The sequence below is a fragment of the Prunus dulcis genome, chromosome 7 (assembly GCF_902201215.1).
Source record: "Prunus dulcis chromosome 7, ALMONDv2, whole genome shotgun sequence".
Taxonomy (NCBI): domain Eukaryota; kingdom Viridiplantae; phylum Streptophyta; class Magnoliopsida; order Rosales; family Rosaceae; genus Prunus; species Prunus dulcis.
In genome coordinates, this window is record NC_047656.1 from 8,206,460 (window position 1) to 8,229,508 (window position 23,049).

Sequence of the window (23,049 nt, forward strand, 5' to 3'; positions counted from 1 at the left end):
CTAAAATTCAGTATCTTCCGAATTATTAATCATGTAAAGCAAGTTGAAATAAATAAAATCTGAATTATCTTAGAAAGTTATAATAGTGTATATTTGCTTTAATTAACGGGGTGCCTTCTTATTAGAGCAAAATGAGCCTACAAATTAGTGGGTACTTGATCAATTTTATAATGGCTACAGCGTGTACTACACGAGCTTAATTAGTGGGTAGGTTTGCATTTTTTTAATACTTAGAGAAATTGAGACATGGAAAAGCAGAAAGTCAAAAAAGTCACTCCCTTCGTAGAAAAACCCCCGAAAGCATTAGATGATTGCGGAAAAGAAAAAACTAATCAATCAAAACTAATGAGAGAAAAATTTAGGATAGAAGAATTGGCACGTTAGACAGAGACAGACAAAGCTTAAATAAAGAATGTAAGAAAGAAACTATGACCACACCAAAAAAAGACCTTAAACTTTCCTTGTTTGAAGAGTGAAGTGTTACAAAGACAAAACACTCCTCACGTGTATTCATCTTGACCGTCCATTAAAAGCAACTAAAGTCCTCACAAAAATGAAATATATATATCACGTTTCTTGATTATATTGTTGATCACATATTTCACAGTGATAAAATTTATTTTTATGGATTGGTTTGTATTTCTACCAAAGACATGGCACATAAAAATAGTAAAGAATTATTTTTATTTTTGTTCCTACGGATTTTTTTAATATGGAATATGTCAATTTGATGGTGCCACATGTGTGTGCAAGAAAGTGGTTTGCCTTTAATCGAATGGTCATATCAATACACCATTCTTTCCTCCCCATCTCCCAAAAAATATTGAAAAAAAAAAAGAAAAAAAAACCCAAATTATCCTAGCCATCCAAAATTGGCGATAAAAGTATAATCATAATTGAGATCGGGTGGTTGACATATTAAGATCCCAATTAATTAATAAATATGTCAAGTGCATATATTTTAGGCATAAATACTCTACATATACACAAGTCAAATATTTTAGCCATATGATAAAGGAATGTGATGTGCATGCCATGAATTTTTCAAAAAATATATAAGAAGAGGGGGTAGGCTTGGCAGATACGTTTTAACCATTTCTTTGTAGCTTGGTGGAGAGAAGAAGAGGGAAGGAAAAAAGCCCTTGCATTTCTCATGAACTGTGGAGTCGTGTTGGGTTTCTATTGTTGGGGTTGGGAGTTCTTAACCGCCCTTCTTCTCTTCTCCTCCCCTTCTCGTCCTTAATCTTCTTCCTAATTCTTCTTCTTAATCCTTCTTCTATCTTCTTCTAGTTCTTCCTCTTGTTCTAGCTCTCTCTCTCTCTCTCTCTCTCTCTTAGAAGTAGATTTGAGTACCAAGATTAGGTATTAATTAATGGAGGGTGTGTGTGACCAGAAGGGTTTGCTGGAATATGTGAGGAAGTCAAGCCCTCCACCTTTCTTGTTGAAGACCTACATGCTGGTGGAGGATCCCACCACCGACGACGTGATCTCGTGGAACGATGACGGGTCGGCGTTCGTGGTGTGGCAGCCCGCGGAGTTTGCCAGAGATCTCCTCCCAACACTCTTCAAGCATAGTAACTTCTCTAGCTTTGTCAGGCAGCTAAATACTTATGTATGTACAAATTTATTAACCATATATCCATATATTTTGCATGCTTTTGTAATCAATATCAAATTCTTGCACTTTGCCATATCAAATGCATTTTTTCTTGCCATATGTGTTCCATCATCATCATCATCATCATGTCCAAAAAAAAAAAAAGGAAATCAAGGACAATAAATAAAAATAAAAAAAAGTCTTCATTCCAAGTTGACCGAGTTTCTAAGATTTGATTTCGAGTTAATATGAAAAGGTCCACTGGTCTTGTCTAACCTAACTTAAAATATAATAGTTTTTCGGTGTTTTGATGGACCAACCAAAGTAAATTAAATATATATTTATATATATTTGTGTTGGGTTTGAACTTTAATTGGAGTAGGCTGAGCCACAAAGATTATAAATGAACTGTAGACTCATGAGTATGACAGCGGCCAATGTCCCATAAGAAAACCATAATGTCACACAACCTACTTACTGGCATAGAAGAATTTTTCTTTCATCATTTATTTGGTTGAAAAGTAGTTACGCTGCTGATAATTTCTTCATATATCTTATTCTATGTTCAAGATTTTTTTTATTTTTTATTTTATCAACTGTAGATGGAAGACTCGAATTTAAAGCCTCTTTATAGATTATGAAGAGAAACACCATTAGACCAATAACTAATTGAAATATGTCCAAGAATTTAGATTAGTGATTTCAGGCATAGGCTCGTTTAGTGCCTACCTAAGATTGGATTAGATTGGATAACTTAACGCAAGTCAAATAAAGAAATAAAATTGTCCTAGTTGGAGGTCGAAGCAGAGGCTTAATCATGAATAAAACTTATTATTTCATTCATTCCCCACAAAATGGTAGAATATCAATACCTTATAACGTATCCCTTCTAATCTTCTAAATGAAAAATCATATACCTCTACCATCATTTCCTCGTTCAACATATACTTTGAATCTAATGAGTCATCCAATCCTAGGCATCAAACGAGAAAATATAATTTTACCCTCCTTCACATATCTCTCTTCTAATATAACTTTTCTCTTGTATTTCATTTCTCTAATCTTTACTTGAATTTTAATAATTTTGCATATATGTCTAGGGATTTCGCAAAGTTTCAACAAGCAGGTGGGAGTTCTGCAACGACAAGTTCCGAAAGGGTGAAAAGGATCAGCTATGTGACATACGCAGAAGAAAAGCATGGGCCAGCAAGCAACAGCCAATCAACAACATTGCCCTAAACCAAGCTGCACAAGCAATGCCAAATCAAGACGAGTTTGATGAAGACCAGAGATCAAACTCCTCAACCTCCTCCTCATCCGATTACAGCTCTCTCGTGGACGAAAACAAACGGCTGAAGCAGGAGAATGGGGTTTTAAGCTCAGAGCTCACCAGCATGAAGAGGAAATGCAAGGAGCTTCTTGACTTGGTGGCCAAGTATGGAGACTCAGCTGAGAAAGAAGAGGAGGAGAATAGTGAGAGGGTGCCCAAGTTGTTTGGGGTGAGATTGGAAGTGGAGGGAGAGACGGAGAGGAAGAGGAAGAGAGCTGAAATTAGTGAGAGCGCAAGCATTTTACTATCTCAAGCATGCAAATAAATAATCTCTACAAATATACATACTTCAACAAGTGGTATTTATATGAGCTACTTAAAATCAAGTGGCTTAGCTAGAGGAATATTAAGATGTACTTTATTTTTATATATATATATATATATATGTTTATTATGCATGTAAATTATTATATATAATGCGCATTTGTCAGAAACAAAGTTGATGATATAACAAGTTTCTCCAATGGGACTGATATAACAAGTTTCGCCGAGCCGTCCAAATATGGCTCAATTAAATATATATCTTGTATTTTACTAAGGAGTTCATAAGATTTTATTGGTGTATTTTTCTGATTTATTAGTAATTTATTATGATTTTTGGAAGTTAAATTATTGAAAAATAGTAATAAATCAAAGGCATTGTGAAGACATTATAAAGGCACAATAGAGGCATTATAGAGACATTCTAGACACACTATAGAGATACTAGAAGCCATTACAGAGTCAGCCTAGCGTCACTATAAAGACAGTCTAGAGGCACTATAGAGACGCTATAGTTTCACTATAGATGCATTATAGAGGCACTAAGGAGACACGTGGCAATTAAAGAATACTAATAAAAATAAAATTTTAATGTCACGTGGCGATCAGTGGCAGACCCATAGAGGCGCAAGGAGGTGCAGGTGCATCTCCCCTCGCCATAAAATGCATTGGAGATGCAGGAATTTGCCACTTTATTTGTGCCCACCAAGTGTTAGATTAAAAGCCTCAAAGAGGCTATTTTGTTACTGCTATGTGAGACCCTAAACATTTACTTTAGATTTTTGAGCTCAATCTCATGATCATGTAGGAGAAAACAGTTCATCAATTGGACCTCCACAACCAAAGTTATAGATTTTAGAAGATTTTGAAAAAAATACACTTAAGTTGCAAACACAACCAGTGAAAGAAGAAGATGACTCGTGCTTGTAGTTAGAATCCTGTGCTTCTCAACTTGCATTGCTTTTTTAATATGGTCCACTATTAAGGTGTCATGTGTCAAATTTTAACTAGACCAACTTTAGAAATTCATTAAAAATTCATATGTGTTTCCAAAAATTCACCGAAAAATACCCCGAACTCATAATGTAATAACCCAAAACAAAATATCCTAAAATTAGTATTAATTTATTCTAGAAGAAAGACGATTTTGCCTTCACATTTCTTAATTGGAAAAAAGTTGACTTTTTGACCGAGAAGGAATTTGGCAATTCTGATTACGCCGTTGCATAGAGCACGACGAAACGAGTCCGTAGACACGGAGTGGACTCGAATCGGAGTTGTAACGAAGAAAATACGGTCAAAATACAGTGAAGAGCAAAACGGTAATTTGGGCAAAAGTCAGATTTTTATCCCTTTCCTCTCTCTCTCTCTCTCTCCTCAGTTTCTCTCTCTTCTCTCTCTCCTCCCTCCGGCGCGACCCGCGCCTCCCCCTTCCCCTTCCCGTCGCCACAGCCCACCCCGACCTACGGCGTTGATACCATCGGAACCGCCTCGGCCCCGCCGTCCCATCCCGACCGGTCTCCACCCTTGGGCTGCCCGGAGCTCGCCGGAAACAGGAGAAAACCGACCGGTTTTTACCCGATTGTCAGACCCCTCGTTCTCCCTCAATTCTCAACCAAATTGTTCGAGTAAGATATGGATTCTCACCTATTTTTCATGCTCTAGCTGATGGTTGGATAGGTTTTCATCGATTTTAGCCGTAGATCACTCGATTTTCGAATTGAAAATCGACCGAACTTCGGCCTCCGTGATCGGCCGTTTCCGGCCACTTTTTGGGGTATGTCCAAGAACAAAAGTGGCTCCAAATGGGGTGTTTTACCTAGGACAGGAGTTTGGAGCCTTGGTTTTGAGATTTTCCGGCGAGTCGTTATCACTTTGGACACCCAAGCTGCCGGCGCGTGTGGCGGCGCGTGGGTGAGGGTAGTGTAGTGACTATGTGTATTTTTGCGATCATCGTGTCATCACGAGCGCGTAGGATTTCGCGGATCTCGATTTGGATTCCGTTTGAGCCCCGAACGGATTTGCCATATTGTGCGATTCCCGGGTGCTGTATCGTGTAGGATTCGACGGATCGCGAATCGGAGTTCCGGATACTCCGAAATCGCGAACCCTAGGGCTAGGGTTTGGAATTTAAGCGATACCGCGATTGTGGCTAATCCGACCGTCCATTTCGGACCAAACTCGCAGGATATGGGTATTTCTCTGTGAGGAACCTCTAGAGAATCCCAGATCGGCCATCGGAGATCGTGGACCCCACGGGGTTCCGGATCGACCGGTCTGGCAGTTTATCGCTTAGTAAAGCTTCAGGTCTTTTAAGACTGTTCTAATTGTCTGAAATGCTACAGTGGGCATAAGATTGACTTTAAAATGAGTGCACGCATTTCTAAGAGCCGGGGGTCAGGGTTTTTAATTTAATACTTTTATTGAGCAGTTTTATTAATGTAATATTCATGGTTAATCAGGCACCAGGGGCCAGACTGAACCACAGGAGGGACGTTCAAGAGGGCCAACTAGCTCGGACCAGAAGTGAGTGGACTTTTTTTTCTAAATGATTTTTTATAAATAAATTGCATTATTTGATCTTGAATAAGTATTATTCCTTATGATTTTCTAGCATGTCTGTGAAGCTAAACATCGTACTTATACATTGCTTAGCTGAGTATGCCAAAGCGATATAAAAAGCAAAGTTCAAGAATGTTACCAGAGGAAATAGCAGTTTAATTTCAGATTTACTGAAATGCAGTTATTTAGCAGACTTTTCTAAGATATTGTATTTTAAACCACCATATACCCACTTGTGGTGATTGCCCTCAGATATACCGACGTCTACGGACGTCCAGTTTATTTACAGTTCTGTCAGTGCACTTGACATTGCCTCACGAGTTTCGGGGACGCTCGGACCGTGAGTGCCAGGATTTGCGGCTCGGCTGACTTGGTGTCCCGAGACCTGCCAGGATTTGCGGCTCGGATTGACTCTGTGTCACCGAGACCTACCAGGATTGCGGATCAGGCTGACTACGGTCCCCTGAATCCTGCCAGAGCGGCTCGAGTTGACTTTGTGTCGCCGAGACCTGCCAGCGGATCAGGCTGAATATAGTCCCATGAATCCTGCCAGTTTGCGGCTCGGATAGACTGGGTGTCGCCGAGACCTGTCAAGGGAATTGACGGATTTACAGGGGTACACTTAGGTGGTAGTTTTAAAGGAGTTTCAGTGCTATTATGCAATTATTGCTTTCAGTCATTTTATACCAGTTTTCTCGACATTCGTGCATGTTTTACATCTGCATAGATACATATAAAGATATATATGTTTATGTGAATGCTTTGTATTTGAATACAGTCGAACATTCGGATTTACATATCTATTCATTTTTACAACGGGGGTTATTATGTTTATAAACTGTTTTGAGAACGCTATTTTTGTCCACTCACACCTTCATATGTTTTGCGCCCCCAGGCAGTAGAAGTGCACAGGAATCCACCATCGGGCCTCTCCTAGCTCCCGCGCCACCCACGAAACGTAGGATTTTGTTGTAAAGTACTAAAATTCTTGTAAATTATTAGTAACTACTCTGATATCTGGTTGGAGTTGAGAATCGGAATTGTGGAACGTTTGGTTGACTTATTCTGGCAGTTGGTGTGAATATTATTGATTGTTTAACAGGTGAAAATTTTTGGGTTTGGACAAATTACAGAGGAGACTCTGCCGAATTTTCGGTAGGAGTCTAGGGAAGTTTGAAAACATAGTCGGTAACCGGAAGGGTAAAAAGGTCTTTTGTGCCCGACATCTGCCAGGTGTCGGACACGCACAGGGTCCGGCCCGAATTCCAAAGTGGAATTAGGATCGGGTCCTGTCACATAATCACATGTACTTTTATCTCGTGACCTCCAAATCACATGTACTTTGGGTTAGATTAATTGGTATTAATTTTGGTTAGATTAATGGATGATTTCATATGAATTTTGATAGACTAATTGTGTAATTGACATGCATTTTGTTCATATGTGATATGAATTTTGGTAAATAATTGTGTAACATGAATTTTGTGTATATTAATTGATATACAAAGTAGACTATAGTCGATTATTCTTAGATGTAAAACTCTTATTTATTTTTATTTATTTTAATTATGGATAACATTAGTATTGTTTAAATTGTAAGGCTATTTGGTTATTATATTATTTTTTATATCTTTTAGCCTTTTAACATTGCCATTTTTCTGAAAAATTCCTAGATCTACCACACGGGGCGATACCAAAGAATGACACCCATCTTACTGACAGTTCACCCTTCAATAGCTGCCACGTGTCATTCTCAATGCTTTAACTTTCACGTGTCTCTGTAGTTACTATATATTGCCTCTCGAGTGTCTCTATACTGCCTTTGCAATTAACACACATAAAAATAAACTTTAATGACACGTGGAATCACGGGAGAGTGAAACCCTTTTGAAGCACTAACGACACACTGTTCAGCTGCTTCCACGTGTCATTCTCTTCAATTTATTACAATTTTTCAATGCTTTAACTTCCTAAAATCATAATAAATTCATAACCTCTTGGTTATAGGGCATTAACTAGTGTTTTGGTTTGTTTAGAAAAAAATTCGAGTTTTTGTTGTAACTCTGAACTTTTATTAGTCTTTAAAAAAAAACTTTTATTAGTCAAAATAAGATTTTCGTAGCTTTAAAGCAAATATAATGCCACAAGGAGTTCATAGGAATTTTTGGTGTATTTGTTTGATTTTTAATGTATTTATTATGAATTTTAGAAGGTAAATTGTAGAAAAATAATATTATTGACACGTGGGGACACATGGGGCACTATAGGGGCACAATAGATGCACTATAGTGACACTCTAGATGCACTGTAGAGACATTATAGATTAAAGGGTTTTTAACTATAGATGTCCCTACCAACAAGGGAAATCCTAGCTGCACTCTGATCCCTTTTCTCCTTGGTGACAACCAACCGCGAGGAAGCTAAGGGGAAGGTGGCCACTGCCCTTCCTCCCATCGTCCCATTCCTCTCCTCATCTCCCTTCTTTTTCTCGTATATTTTCCTTTCCTCTTATCCCCTCTTCTCCTCCCCTTCCCCTCCCCAGATAGTCTAGATTTGTTTGGATCTAGGTATGTTTGTCTGTTTGTTTTGTTTGGTTGTTTTTGCAGTGTTTTAGGTGGATGGTGTTGTCTTTGTCTCGGCTGCGGCGACAGGAGTGACGCTGGATTGTGTCTCTCCTTGGGAGAGTTGTGATACCTGGTGGCTGATGTTTTGTCTATGTTTTAACGGTGGTGGCAGTAGCGACGCTGGTGGTAGTTGTTGGGATGTTGTGCTCTTCTTTACTCTACGCCGACCGAAGAACTATGCTTGGTCATAGGAGGTTTTCTTTGTCAGGTTCTGAGTTGAAGTGGAGTGCTTCTCATGGGTCTTTTTATTATTGTTTCTGTGTTCGTCCTCCGTGTTCTCTTCTGGTTTCTGCTATAGTATGACTTACAGTTTGTATGGGTGTTAAAAGACTATGATTTTACTCATAGAAGGCTTCTTTTGACAATTGGGTTGTTCTGCCGTCCTCTCCTGTGGGTTTATTAGTTGGGATTTCTACGGTTCTCTCATGTGGGTTTACTGTGTTGGTCTCTAGTTGCGGTTCTTGTCGGAGATCTTTGTGTTAGGTTTTTTTTTTGACTTGTTCTTTTATTGTAATGGTCCAAAGTGACCTGAATTGGACTCTCATGTTAGTCCATGACATGTGTGGTACTCTTTCCTCTCCTGGGATTTGTCCCATGAGGTTGTCCTAGGAAGGTTTTAACGGGGCCACTATATCATGTCGCTCTTTGTACGTCTGTGATTTTATGAATGAATTCTCCTTCTAAAAAAAAAAAGAAAAAAAAAACTATAGATGTCCCTGAATTTTGCCTTGAGTTGCAATTAGGTCCCCAAACTTTTTTTTTTTGAGGCAATTACATCCATTAAGTCGACAAATAGTTCCAATTGGGTCCTACCGTCCAACTCTGTCAATTTGCTCGTCAAAATGAGGGGGTAAAAGCGTCCTTTTGGGTTCTTCATCCATCATCGACCCCATATAACCCCACCTCCATCTTCAAAGCCTTCTTCACCTCCATCGACCCCAACAACTCTACCTCCATCTTCAGAGCCTTCTTCATCCATCATCGACCCCAACTCAAGTTCATCATCCTCTTCAAATACAACCAAGCCTTCTTCAGAAACTCCTAAGAGCAAGAGCAGTGTAGCACACTAACCCTGGTAATAGTCCCCCTAAGGCCAAAGTTGGACCTCCAGTGTGCAAAAGGAAGCCCAGGCAAACTCTGGGACCCACCAGCCTGGGCAAGCCCAAGGGCAATTCTGGACTGGGCTCTTGCCCGAAGTCATTGACGAAATCAAATTTTTTTACAGCCCCCAACGGGAAGACGCCATGTGGTGCTTTCCGGATGCTTTTACTACTTTCCATTTGTATCAAAAAACAAATGGCCTATTCAATTTAATGTAACTTTTTTTTCTTCTTGCATATTCAATTTTTTTCTTCTTGCATTTCCAATTTAATGTAACTTTATAATAAATAGTGACATGTGGCAACCGAAAATATTATCTTAAAAGCTTATCAAAATTAATGGTTTAAGTATAAAAAATATATAAAATAAAGTAAAGTGAATAGTGTTTGCCCTTGCCCTTGCCCTTTGGGGTGGAACCCAAAAATGTAAGGTTGCCACTATTCTTGTGAATAGTGTCAAACCTTGCCTTGCCCTTGCCTTTTGGGGTGGAGGTGCTCTAATCCCAACGCCACCATACAACCACCCTCGTGCCCACCCTCGATCCACCCCCAACCTCACCTGAGAGCCATCTAGATCATCTCTCTCTCTCTCTCTCTCTCTCTCTGTGCAAATTCTAAAATTGAAAAAGAAATTTTTTTTTGAACACTTTGCATCTTGGGAGGGTGGGATTGTGGGTAGGTTCTGGGTTCTGCGCGTTGGGAGATGGAGGGTGGGTTGTAGGTTGGGTTGGGATATGGGTTTTGAGAGGGTGGGATAAGGAGGAGGGGGAATGGGTTGCGGGAAAGAAGGGGAGATAGAGGGAGAGAGGAGAGAGAGAGAGAGAGAGAGAGAGAGAGAGAGAGAGAGAGAGATTTGGATTTGTATTTTTTGTTTTTAAGTTTATTTATTTATTTAATTTAATTATTATTTTTCACTCTTTTCAGTTTTTTCTTTTCAATTTTTAAAATTTAAAATATTTTAATTGAGATAGATGGTTTTAGCCCTCAAATTAATAGCCAAATTGACAGAATGACTCAATTGGAACGGATGAGAGAGTTGGATGACCCAATTGCCTCAAAAAAAAGTTCGGGGACCTAATTGCAACTCGAGTTAAAGTTCAGAGACCTTTATAATTAAAAACTAGGGGTGGGCCTGGTTCGGTTTGAACAGATTTTTGCCTCAAATTGGAACTGAATTCGGTACTATTTATTCAATTCGGTTTGGTTCGATTTTAACAAAAAAATTTACAAATCCATCTAGTTCGAGTTGAACCAATTTCGGTCCGATTCAATTTTGAAATGGATTATTATTATTATTTTTTCAAATTATTTTTTACACAAATTTTAACTGAAAATTAACAAATTATTCAATTTTTTACAAAAAGAAATATTAAGACTAGAAAAAAGAGATGTTTTGAAATTGAACTTGGGTAAATATTAGTTATGAGATTAAAAATATAGCATTGGATATAAATAAATATTAAAATGATATATTTTTTAATTTGGCTGGTTCAATTCGGCCTGATTCAGTTTGTTGGGGTATAGAACCGGAACAAGAACCAGTTAAAACCGGTTTGATTCAGTTTTTTGAATTGGGTTTGACTTTTTGGTCAACACAATTTTTTTCGATTTTTTCTGGTCTGGTTTGGTTCGATTGATCGGTTCTTCAATTCTGATGCCCAACGCTATTAAAAACCCTAGATTAAAAACATTAAAATTCGTAATTAATACATTAAAAATCCAAAAAATACACCGAAATATCTTACAAACTCGTTTGATGTTATCTTCATATGGAAGCAGTAAAATATGATCTCTAGTTGCCAAAAAAATAAAAGCAAAGTAATTTATCGAACCCAATTTCGTTGTACACGAACTTGAAGATCATTAACCTTCCTCACTCCCCCAATTAGTACCGTCCAATTTCTCACTAACTTGAGGCACTATAGAGAGTACAACGGCACAGGAGCAGAGCAAAGACAGAGACCCCTAGATCACTAGCAAGGAAAATCCTCGAAGGCTATAAGACCTGGAGGTGTAACGAATGGCTGCAATCCAATCTAGCCAAATAAGCCTAAAAGAAAGATCTCTGAAAACTGTAGAAGTCGATGCCCAAAAGTGATGAACATAAAGCCTTCAAAACATAATAAAATAAGCGTTCATAACATTTGTTTCATTATTTCATTTACCTATTCACTATTTCATTTTCTTCATTAATAAAAAATGCAGCAGCCAAACTGAAAATTAAACAAAATCATCAGCTAGTGCAGCCTTCTCTGCAAATGGTTTGTCTAAGTAGAAACCAGAAAACTGAAAACCAGCATAAATCACAGGCAGAGATTATAACCTAAAACTCAATATAAAAATAAAATAAAAATAAAAATCAAAGCCTAAATAACAAAAACTAATTATGCCGTGGATACAAAGCAAAAAGAAAACCGAGTACAGAAACTTACCTTAGGTACTCCCTTTCTCCTTAGATGATTCGTTTCCAAGCTACAATTAAATTGGTTTTCCCTAACTTACATTAACAATCCCGGGTTTCAGTACTCCCTTTCTTCAGAAACCACACATTTTTACATGAATCAAATGCTGAACTTTTACTGAATGTGGACTTTTTATTTAAACCAATACCATTACAGTCCTTATCAAGAAGGTGTACAGAACTGCCAATACAATAAAGCTCTAACTATCATACAACAAAAAACTAAACAGCTCTCTTAGAGTCGCCGGTCATGAGAGTTACTATCCAAACAAGTGTGATAGTGTACAAAACTGCACCAGTGATGACCTTGCAAGGAAAATGAGAAAAAGAACAGTAAGAAACTTGACAGCATTAGAGAACTTTATATTGCTCAAAGAAAGACTCTCCATGATTAATCTGTTGAAAGTCATTTAATACCTCTAGGTCTTTGTAATAGAAATTACTTGCTGCAGTTGTTTTTTTTTTTCTTTTTTATTTCTCCCAAGCTCATATGAGTGCAAAAGATTTCATTTTTATATGTCACTTTGTAAACCATTGACTGGATTTGGTAGAAACTGAGAAATTTAGGGCCCGTTTGATAACCATTTCAATTTTGGTTTTTAGTTTTCATTTTTTGTGCTAGAGTATAGAGGAGAATGAGAGTGAGAATGGGTGTAAGGATGAGAGAGAGAGAGAGGATGAGAAGGGAGGATTGGGAGGAGTAACAAAAGTGAAAACAAAAACTTGAAAGTGAAAACAATTTCAAATAGATTTCAGTTTTTAGCTTTTGTTTTCACTTTTGTTACTCCTCTCTCCCATCCTCCCCTCTCATCTTCCTTCTCAATCCCATCTTCACTCTCATTCTCACTTCCATTCTCCCTCTTTTTCCTCTATACTCTAGCACAAAAAATGAAAACTAAAAACTTAAATTGAAATGGTTATCAAACCGGCCCTTTGTAATCCAAGGCATTCACAATTTTCACTGAATAGCTAAGCACAGGAAAGAAGAAACAAAATTCCATCATAGTTTCTACAATAAAATGTTCAACATTATGATTGCACATTTAGAAACTATATCGAGTGGCAAGAAAATCTCTGATCTATTATAGTTAGGCCATTCATTATTTGGAACACAATTGGTATAAACATAGAATCAGCTTTAAGTTAACTGAAACTGAGATACAGCGAGATTATTTTGTTCTGTTTTTCTTATTTGTTTTTGTTTGTGTTTGTTCTTTGAGTCATGCCTTAAGTATCTAACTTACTAAAGAACAACTTAACTAACTCAGAAAACCCTTCAATCAAACTCTACTCAGAAAACTATGACGGTCACCGCTTAAGGCAAGCTATCAATCCATTTCACCATTATCAGTTCCATACTAGAACACCACATTTAGACGCTAAGGTTTTCAAGCATCACTTCACCCCTTTAATGTTTTCTCTAAGGATCATCCAACCCAATACACATATCATGCCTGCATATGAAACTCAAAACTCAAACAGCACGAATGAAATACAGTCAAGAAGCCTAGGGAGAATACCTGTAGCTATCAAGATTCAGTACAGGTCTCATGATGAACCAGTTGAACGAGCATACAGAATTCTGGGTCTCCTCCTCTTATATGTAAACGTATAACAAGCATAGAGGCATTTAGGTTTCCTTCTCTTATATGTTACCATAGAAGAAGCGTTGAGGTTTTTAGGAATTCTCCTCTTGTACGTTAATACATAGCGATCAAGAGTGCTCCTTTTCCTATACTTGAAATAAAAAGGATCAAGCTTTGCATTGCACCTTTGCTTCGTTGGCGTGGTAATACAAACACTTTCCCCTTGCTCTTGTTTACAGAAAGCTGGAGACTCCAAGTCATCACCATTAGAGCAGCTCCAATCTCCTTCCTTCAACGGCTCATCATCATCATCATCATCATCCCCACTCTCTTCTTCAATATCAAGCGCTCTTGGTTCCAGCTTCAAACACCCAATGTCCGTTGATGAATCACAAAAGCACACACTCATATTCGGCGAACACAACTTCTCAGCAGAGCCGTCCATGGCATCCAACTGCCCATCATCAACATCAACAGCAGCATCCTCATCCCTCCTGTTTGAGCCCTCTTCGCTACCAAAGGCATCATCAATTTCCCTGTCATCCACCATGGCCAAAACCCTAGATTTCCCTAATCCCAAACCAACTCTTCTCTTTCCAGTCCTTCGAGACTTGCTACTGCTCACAACCCTTTTCCACTTGACCAGCGACTCCGGAATCCAGCAATCGGCGCAGACGGAAAACTCCATGGCCGAACAAGAATCGGACAAGAGCGCAACGCTCCGGTACTCGGAATCGCAATGCCTGTGGACTTTCCGGTGACACTGGCGGCAAAAGAAAGATTCTTGGGACGACGAAGTGGAGTAGCAATAGGAGCAGAGCTCCGAGGACTCGACGCGAGAGAAGCATTTCTTGCAGAGAAGGACAATGCGCCACTCGCTGTACAGGACGTGAAGCTTGCTCTTGGCATTGGCGTTGGCAATGTCGACTCTCAGGTGGCACGAATGGCATTCCGAGAGATTGGGCAACTCTCTCGTTTTCTTCGCTGCTTGTGCTTGGGCTTCTTCATTGCTCTTCATTTGAATCATTGGCAGCGACGAAGTATTTGGGGGTTTTATTTATTTATTATTGTTAGGGCTCAATTCTGGAAAATAGGGCCCTATTTACTGTAGTTGCCGCGAAACGATGCCGTCAAAGTTGAATGAAATGAATAATAAAATGTGGAAGTCACTCCATGAAAAACAGTCTTTAAAAATTGGATAAACTATATAAAACCCCCAAAACTATAGGGTCATTTTTAAGTTCATACTCAATTTTAGAAATATTTGCGTGTACATACTCAAACTTTCGGAAACTCTACAATTTACTCCCTCCGTTAGCCAAGCCGTTAGTTAATTTGTTAAATGTTGATGTCGTATTTGTATGACCTATTTTTTAATGACATGGACTTCCATGTAGACAAAAAATAATTAAAAATTCTTTATTTTTTAAAAATTAAAAATCAAAGGGAAAAAAAAAAAATCTCTCCATCACTCTCCTCCCAACCCTCCCTTAACACGACTTAGCTAGCCAACCCAAGACCCCAAGCCACCCAAATCAGAACCCCAGCAGCCCAAACAACCACCCCAGCCAGCCAAACCACCAGCCACCACCTCATTCTCCTTCAGTCCTCTCCTTAGCCCCAACCAATACCAGAGCCCTAGCCAATAGATCTAAGGAGGGGATCTGTTCGTCGTCAGAGACGTATGGCAAATTCAGCATATGGGTTCTCGACAGGGCCGACACTGGGTGATTTAAGGCCCAGGGCCGAAGTTTAAGAATGTGCCCTTTATAAACAAATAAATAAATGTAATTACAAATTTTTTTTCAAATAATATATTTTATTAAAATTATAAGAGTTTACAACCGATAATATAGAACACTTTGGGCCTCATTAAAACCTAATGAGAACAAAACCTCAAACGAAGGAGAAAGAGTACTCAATTGAAAACATTACAATCAACAACACATTAACTTGCATGTCCCTATGCTTCACCTTCATATACACCTACAAAAATCAAAACAACAATGAAATTCTAATCACAAAAGATCATTTAAAATGTCTAGAAGCAAAATCATCAATTATGCTACCATATTTAATGTTTTCCAACATATCTCTTTCAATGCATAATATAGCTAGTCCATTATCTTGAGCCATGATGGTCCGCAAATAAGATTTTAATAATTTTCATTTAGAAAAACTTCTTTCAGCAGATGCCACAGTCACAGGTATAGTCAGTAATTTCCTATGAGCAACCATTACATTTGGAAACATATCCATACTATTTACAAATTCTAGAATTTTAATGGATGTCCATGGTTTATCTGTTTCAATTGCTTCACTTGGTAACATCACTTGCAACACCTGTAATTCTGACTCTAAATCTCTTGCATCAATATCAGTACCATTGTCATTTTTTAAAGCATTTTCAAGATTCACACAAGAGCTTCTCAATTCATTTTCATCCAAAGAAGTCAATTTTGCAGCATCAAATAAGAACCCAAAAATAGATTCAAAGATATGCAATTGTTCAAACCTACTTTTCAATTCACCAAGAGCAATATCCACTATGACAAGAAAGTAATCAGTTCTAAAGGATTCCTCAGATGATTGTTGTTCCCTCTCATTATTGAAAATCTCATCAAAATGTCTCTTTCTACAGGTTTGACGTTTTTTAAGAAATACAGGCTCAAATTCCATATCTAATGCATTTACTTTAGCATCAATCATGGCAAAAGTAAACCCATTTATCCTATAGTTTTCAAAAAATGAAACAAGTCCTTCTAATTGTCTTACAGCAACATCAAGACGCATGTCTTCAGATTGTAATTTTTTACTAAGTTAATCTTGTGCAAAATGTCAGACCAAATAACCAAGCTTAATATAAACTCGAAACTTGAAAGCTCTCCTGATGCTAAACTTTCAGCATCCCTACTCAATTTAGCATCTTCACTAATTTAAGCTAATTTAAATAAAACTTCTCTGATTTTAGAAGCTTGAGATTTTATTGCTTTAACACTTTCTATGTGACTTTCCCAGTGTGTAGTTGACAATGATTTCAAAGTTAAACCATCAATATAATCAAGTAACACATTCCACCTTTTTGTTGAATTAGAGAATACCGTATATATGCATTGACATGCTCCAAAAAAGGATTTTGCTTTGACACATGACTTGGCCATATCACAAAGTATTAAATTAAGACAATGAGAACCGCATGGCATGTAAAACGCTCTAGGATTTATATCAAGTAATCTTTTTTGTACACCCATATTTTTCCCTTTCATATTTGATCCATTATCATAGCCCTGCCCCCTTACATCATCAATATTTAGTTCAAGCTTTTTTATTACATCTTGCAATTCATTAAAAATTCCTAATCCAGTTGTATCTTGCACAATTAGAAACTCTAAAAAGTACTCTTCTATATTTATCGGAGTACATGAAACATCTACACACCTTAATATTAAAGTCATTTGTTCTTTGTGACTTGCATCAGGAGTACAATCAAGAATCACTGAAAAATACTTTGCCTCTTTGACTTTTTTAATAATTATTTGTTTAACATTTGATGCTAAAATATCTATCAACTCATTTTGAATTTTATGGCTAAGATAATGATAATGAATTTTCTTATCTTGAATGAGACGAAAATGATGTTGCATTACTGGATCAAACTCTGAGATCATTTCAAGTAGGCCTAAAAAGTTACCATTGCCATCTTCAAAAACTTTTTCATTTGTTCCACGGAATGCCAAATTATGTGTAGCAAGACATTTCACAACATCAATGATTCTTACCATAACATTTTTCCAGTGTAATGTATCTTTCTTGATTAGCTCTTGTAGTTCTTTATCAATTGTTTGACTTGTTTTCAATCTTATTTGCAACTCAACACAAGACCTCAAGTTAGTAATGTGTTCAATACTTTTTTCATGTTGTTTAAGCTTATCACCAAGATGTTTCCAGTCTCTAGATCCTTCACTTGCTAACTGACTTCTAGCATGCATTGTTTTAAACAGCTTACAACAGAAACAAAACACTTTATCCAACTCCTTTGAGTACACTAACCATTTTCTATCATGAGTCTCCCCATTTGGTAATGTTCGAAGATAAAAATGTGAAGAAAAATGTCTGCATTGTTCATCAATAGGGAATTTGTGATTATTTTCTCTTATAGGACCATTTTCTAAAAATAAATCCCTCATTTTTACATCAAGATTATCCCAGACTCTTGGATCATAAATGTTCAAATCAGTTTCATTTTCATTTTCATTTGTGTTCTCATTTTCATTATGTTCTTCATCTAAATTTGGTACTTCACAGTTCAAATTAGTTTCAATTTCTTTTTCATTTTCGTTCTCTTTTTCATTTATGTCATTTTCATTATGTTCTTTAGCTAAATTTAGTACCTCACTGTTTTTAAGGAAATATTTATTTAAAGATCCTCTTAGGTTTTGAACAATTTCTTCTTCCTTTTTCTTTTTTAGTCTTTTGAGATTTCTAGAAAGTTACTTTTTAGGAAACATTTTAAAAAAAATTATCATAAACACACAAGCAATCAAGAACAACAAAAGTAAAACTAATTAAATGAAGACAAAGAAAGAACAATAAAACCTATATTTTGGGTCCTGTATGCTGTGCTATGGTGTTGGTGCTCTCAATTTCGGAGAGAATAATCAGCTTCCAACTCAAAGTATAGCTTTGTTCCTTCCACACTTTGTTCCATAGAGAATTATAATTAAAAATCGATTTCAAGGCAAAGCTACAGACTGAGAGGTTTTGCTTCTTGGGAAAACAATAAGGATGTTGACTTCCTTTTCTTCTAGATCTGTTGGCATCCTTCTTTTTATTATTGTTTTAAAATACCAAGTAAAACTCTCGACGAATATCACATATGCCTTTTAACTTTTAATTTTTATTTTAATTTTTTGCATATGCATATATATATGGACTAAAAAAATTTTGTGTGCCCCACTCAATTGTGGGCCCAGGGTGATGGTCCTAGTTGCCCTGACTAAGGGTCGGCCTTGGTTCTTGACGACGTCACTTAGTTTTTCGAGGTCGACGACGACCCAAACACCTGGGTTTTTGAGGTCGATGACGACCCATCGCCCCTCCCGATTGCCCATTGCACCTCCCAATAGCCCCGAAATCTCTCAGCCCAACGCCAACCCTCTTATCCATGCAGCCCCGCCCAGCCCCATCCCCTTTCCCTCCTCCCTTGAAATCTCTCCGCCCTTCTCTCTCTCTCTCTCTCTCTCTCTTACATCTGGTTCGATCCAGCTATGCTAACACACCCATATCCCCACCACCAAGCCCTATACCCAGATCTACAAGTGGCTAGACTTCAGATTGTGAAACAAATGCAGCAACCTCCAAATTTATTATTATTTTTTTAAATGATCCAACCATTTGGACTAACATGGAGGAATCAAAATCACGCCCTTGAAAAAATCGACAGCCCATTTTCAAAACGTGACTAAGTTCTTGAAGCCTAAAGTGTAGGAGTTGGGGATTTGAGGGTTGGGGAGGAGAGAGAAAAGGGGGCGGGGTGGGGGGGGAGGGGGGAAGGTGATGGGGGTTGAGCTAGAACAAGATGGGTTGTATGGCTAGGATAGGTGGCCTGGGTAAGTTATTTGGGGATGTGACTGGAGCAGCTGGGTGGTAGTTTGGCTGGCTTGGGTGGTTGTTTTGGTTGCTGGGGTAGCTGGGTTCGCTAGGTCGAGGGCTTGGAGAAGAGAATTTTTAGTTCTTTTTTTAAATTAAAAAGTAAAGGATTTTTAATTATATATTTGAACACATGGAAGTCCACGTCAATTAAAAAATAGGTCCCACGAATGCTACATCAACATTTAACAAATTAATTAAAGGTTTGGTTAACGAATGGGGTAAATTGTAGGGTTTCCGGGAGTTTGAGTATGTACTGGTAAATGTCTCTAAAATTGGGTATGAACTTGAAAATGACCCTATAGTTTAGGGGGTTTTATGTAGTTTGTCCTTAAAAATTCATATAAAACTTTCAAATATAACCAAAATCTCACTTAAATAAATCTAAATGCCTTCAAAATTTAGAACTAAATAAACCTAAAAAGATCAACACCCACTGGAAAAGGGTCTTGACTTGCAAACCAGATGTCTCAGGTTTAAATCCCAATAATTATAGTTTATGTAGGGGTGGCATTTTAGACTGAAAAACCTCAAAAACCAACCGACATTATACCGCATTGGAATCGCAATAGCTAAAAACCAACCGAAAGTTGCTGTTTTAGAAACCGAACCACAATTGCGGTTGCGATTGTGGTATGTGATTTTGGTAACTCGCGGTTACCGCAATCCGCAAATATATATATATATATTTTAAATTGCATTTTAGTAGTTAGATGTTATGTTTTAATTTGGTTGAGTTTAATCCATTATTAATATGCTTTTATGTTGTTACTTTTGTGTTGTGTTGTGTTGTAGATAGAGTCTAGCCACTGTAACACACCTAATGCCTCTAATCCCCAAAACACAAACCTATACACCTGAAACACAACCTCCACTCTAACTCATAAAGAAGGGCTTCTTCTTATAATAAAATCCACTCACCACCACCTACACTTGAGTTCTCCTTTTGGTTTATAACTTTAATTAACTTTGAATTGGATTTTTCTTTAGGTTGTGAATGCTTGAGAAGTTTAGGTTGTGAATTTATATTTGTTGGTTAAAGTATGCTTGAACTCAAAATGCTTCAAAAGAAGTATCAAACCTAGGCTTAAAAGTGTGGAAGATTAAATTTTTATGACACAAAAAGACCATACTTAAAAATTTTAAATTGTCTAATTTAGGCCGAAAATATTCAAATCGGTTTAAACTGTTAATTCACGGTAACCGACTGATTTTTGCGCCGGTTTGCGATTTCAAAAATCACCTTACTGCAAATAGTCAGTCGGTTTGCGGTTCAGAGAAAAATTCGCGGTTATCGAACCGCAACCACCCCTAGTTTTATGTGTGTGTGAAAAATCTCTCTCCCCACCCCTTTAGTCTAGACTATCGCTTACAATAAACCTGTAGGTTATAGATGATTAACAGCTTAAGAAATCAGTCTCTTAGCCTCATCACATAATTTATTCTTGTTTTAAGTCCTTGAGGAACTTCTAGTTATTAAGTTGGAAATTTTCTTAGGAGCCAAACAGCTTAAGAAAAAAAAAAAATTAACTACCATCCTCCGTTTGGATAATGGAAAATAACTGGGAATTTAGCTAAAAGTCGGGAATTTAAGAGGAGAAATTGACAATTCTCTTATTTGGCAACTTAAGCACGGAATTTATTAAATGACGTGAAGAAAAAAATCGTGGAAATTGGGCATCAAATTCCCAAGTTTCATTTCCACAAAAATATGCGTCATTTTACAATTTCCATAGTAGCATTTACAAAATTCGACATGCATAAATCCAAACACAAAAATCTTCAATTGCCAGAAATTGAAATGATGGAAATCTAAATTCCATTATTTTAGAAATTCTATGTCATTTTTTATTTTAGATATAAAAACTCTTTTCTTCTATTCGAAAAATTAAATGTATTAATATGCGATGTGGCGGAATGTAGAACATTGGATAATTTTGAATGGCTAGGATAAAGAGATCAAATTCTTATTTGGTTCTTAATATGAGGGTATTTAAGTATATTTATGTGAGTCTTTAGCTATATTAAATTTGTTTTAAATAAAATTTGACATTTATGAAATTGTGGGGCAAATTTTTGCTATTTTTGATAAAAAAACTCATGAAAAACACCTATGTTACACTGGTACGGACAAAGGGTACGCCGATACGATACCATATGATTCACCAATACGGCACCGATAGAGCTATTAAAATAATATATTTATTAAATTTTATGAATTATCAAAGTTTGGGCTTCTGTGTTGGGCTTACTTATAATAACCCAATTTGGTTTTAGCGATGCTATAATGTAGGGTAAGTTGTGCGGGGTTACTTTATAGCCATCAGATCGATCCAATGTATAACATTAGTAAGTTACATCCGGGTCTCTTTTATCCAGTAGAAAAATCACAACCCGCGAGTGAGCTTCAGTTTCACCTTCTCCCTTCTCCTTCTTTATCTATCCTATCCCTATCTCTCTATTCGACAACCAACAACCTCACATCCAGCATCCTCTCTCTACCTCTTCTCCCACCACCCAACCCTTCTCTTTCTCTCTGTTGGAGCAGGACTTCTTTCAAGAAGAAATACCTCCACAGGTTCTTGACTGAAGTCCACATGCTTCCTTGGTTGAAAGAGAACTCCGGATTACGTTCCCGAGGTCGAACGGTGGAAATGGGGTGAGTACCTGCAAAAGTCACTCCGATGCTCAATTCAGTGTTTGTGCAGCGTACTCTTAGTGTTCAATTGAATTTCTCGTACCTTTGCTGGAGGTTTAGCCAGGTTTTTGTAGCGGTTCGAGTTCTTGTGTTTAGCCCCAGTTTCCTAGCTTTGAGCATCCCGTCCTCCACTTCATGGTAATGGGATCAGATGAGCGTGTCTCCCTCACTCCCCACTTTTCTAGTGGGAGGGAAGTTCGATCATCCCACGTCTTCTAGTTGTGGCATATGGGTTAAGCCATGATACGTGAGATTTGGTTCCTACAGTGCTCCCCATTTTTCCTCTCTACACGCTTCACGGGTGGAGAGGGAAAACATGATCTAAGTGGGACTTTGAAATAGGATTTCTTCGGATTGAGTGCATGTCGTCATGGTGGGCTCATGGCTGAACCCAAACAAACCATGCGTTTTCCTTCTTGGGCTTGCTGGTCAAACCCAGAAATATGATTCCTATTGGCCTGTCACCAACCCATGCCTCTTGGACTCTCCTTGATAGTCGATCCCAACCCCAGTTGAGGTATGCTTAGGTTTGAGCTTTTACTAATCTGGTGGGTCCCATGCCTCTTGGTTTCTCTTTGCTAGCCGATCCCAAGCTTTGAATTTTTACCAATCCGGTGGGTCCCATGCCTCTTGGTTTCTCTTTGCTCCAAGGTGTTCATGACTTTTTTTTTCTTCTTTCTTTCTTTCTTTGCGTTTGAGCCATCCATGCAGGCCCTAATACCTCTTAGCTGTCTATTCGGAGCCATGCATCTTTGGTCTCTCAATCGATCCAAGGTGTTCACCACCTTTTTTTTATTTTTTTTGTGCTTGAGCTATCCATGCGAGCCCCAGTACCCCTTAGCTGTCCATCCGGAGCCGTGCACCTTTGGTCTATCAACCGATCCAAGGTGTTCACAACTTTTTTTTTTTTTTTTTTTTTGTGTGTGGACCTTCTGGACTCCATATGCCTTCAGTTTCTCCTTTTCATTTTCACCGACTCCTAAGCGGTCCACGATCTATCCCTTGCATGAGGGAGTGAACAAGCCTAGCTCCGTAGGTGTACTTACTACCTTGCACCACTTAGTACTTACATTCATTGCTCTTCTTTGTCTTTTGTCGAAGTGCGTGTAGCTTTTTGTCAGAGAAGAGCATGCGTTGGGTAGAAATAATTTCGACTGGTCATATTAGACCAGGCTTTGTTG

The 23,049-nt window shown here is 37.8% G+C and overlaps 2 protein-coding genes across 2 annotated transcripts; one reads left to right on the forward strand and one right to left on the reverse strand.

Moving 5' to 3' along the window:
- Positions 1 to 1,042: 1,042 nt before the first annotated feature.
- Positions 1,043 to 3,321, forward strand: LOC117635136 (heat stress transcription factor B-3). The gene is made up of 2 exons (XM_034369478.1): positions 1,043 to 1,612; positions 2,698 to 3,321. Exons 1-2 carry the CDS (start codon positions 1,373 to 1,375, stop codon positions 3,190 to 3,192), a joined length of 735 nt encoding a protein of 244 aa, XP_034225369.1. The 5' UTR covers positions 1,043 to 1,372; the 3' UTR covers positions 3,193 to 3,321.
- An 8,559-nt stretch (positions 3,322 to 11,880) lies between these two features.
- LOC117635137 lies at positions 11,881 to 14,574 on the reverse strand. The gene is made up of 2 exons (XM_034369479.1): positions 13,456 to 14,574; positions 11,881 to 12,241 (listed from the first exon to the last, which is right to left on the reverse strand). Exon 1 carries the CDS (start codon positions 14,546 to 14,548, stop codon positions 13,484 to 13,486), a length of 1,065 nt encoding a protein of 354 aa, XP_034225370.1. The 5' UTR covers positions 14,549 to 14,574; the 3' UTR covers positions 11,881 to 12,241; positions 13,456 to 13,483.
- Between the last annotated feature and the right edge of the window lie 8,475 nt (positions 14,575 to 23,049).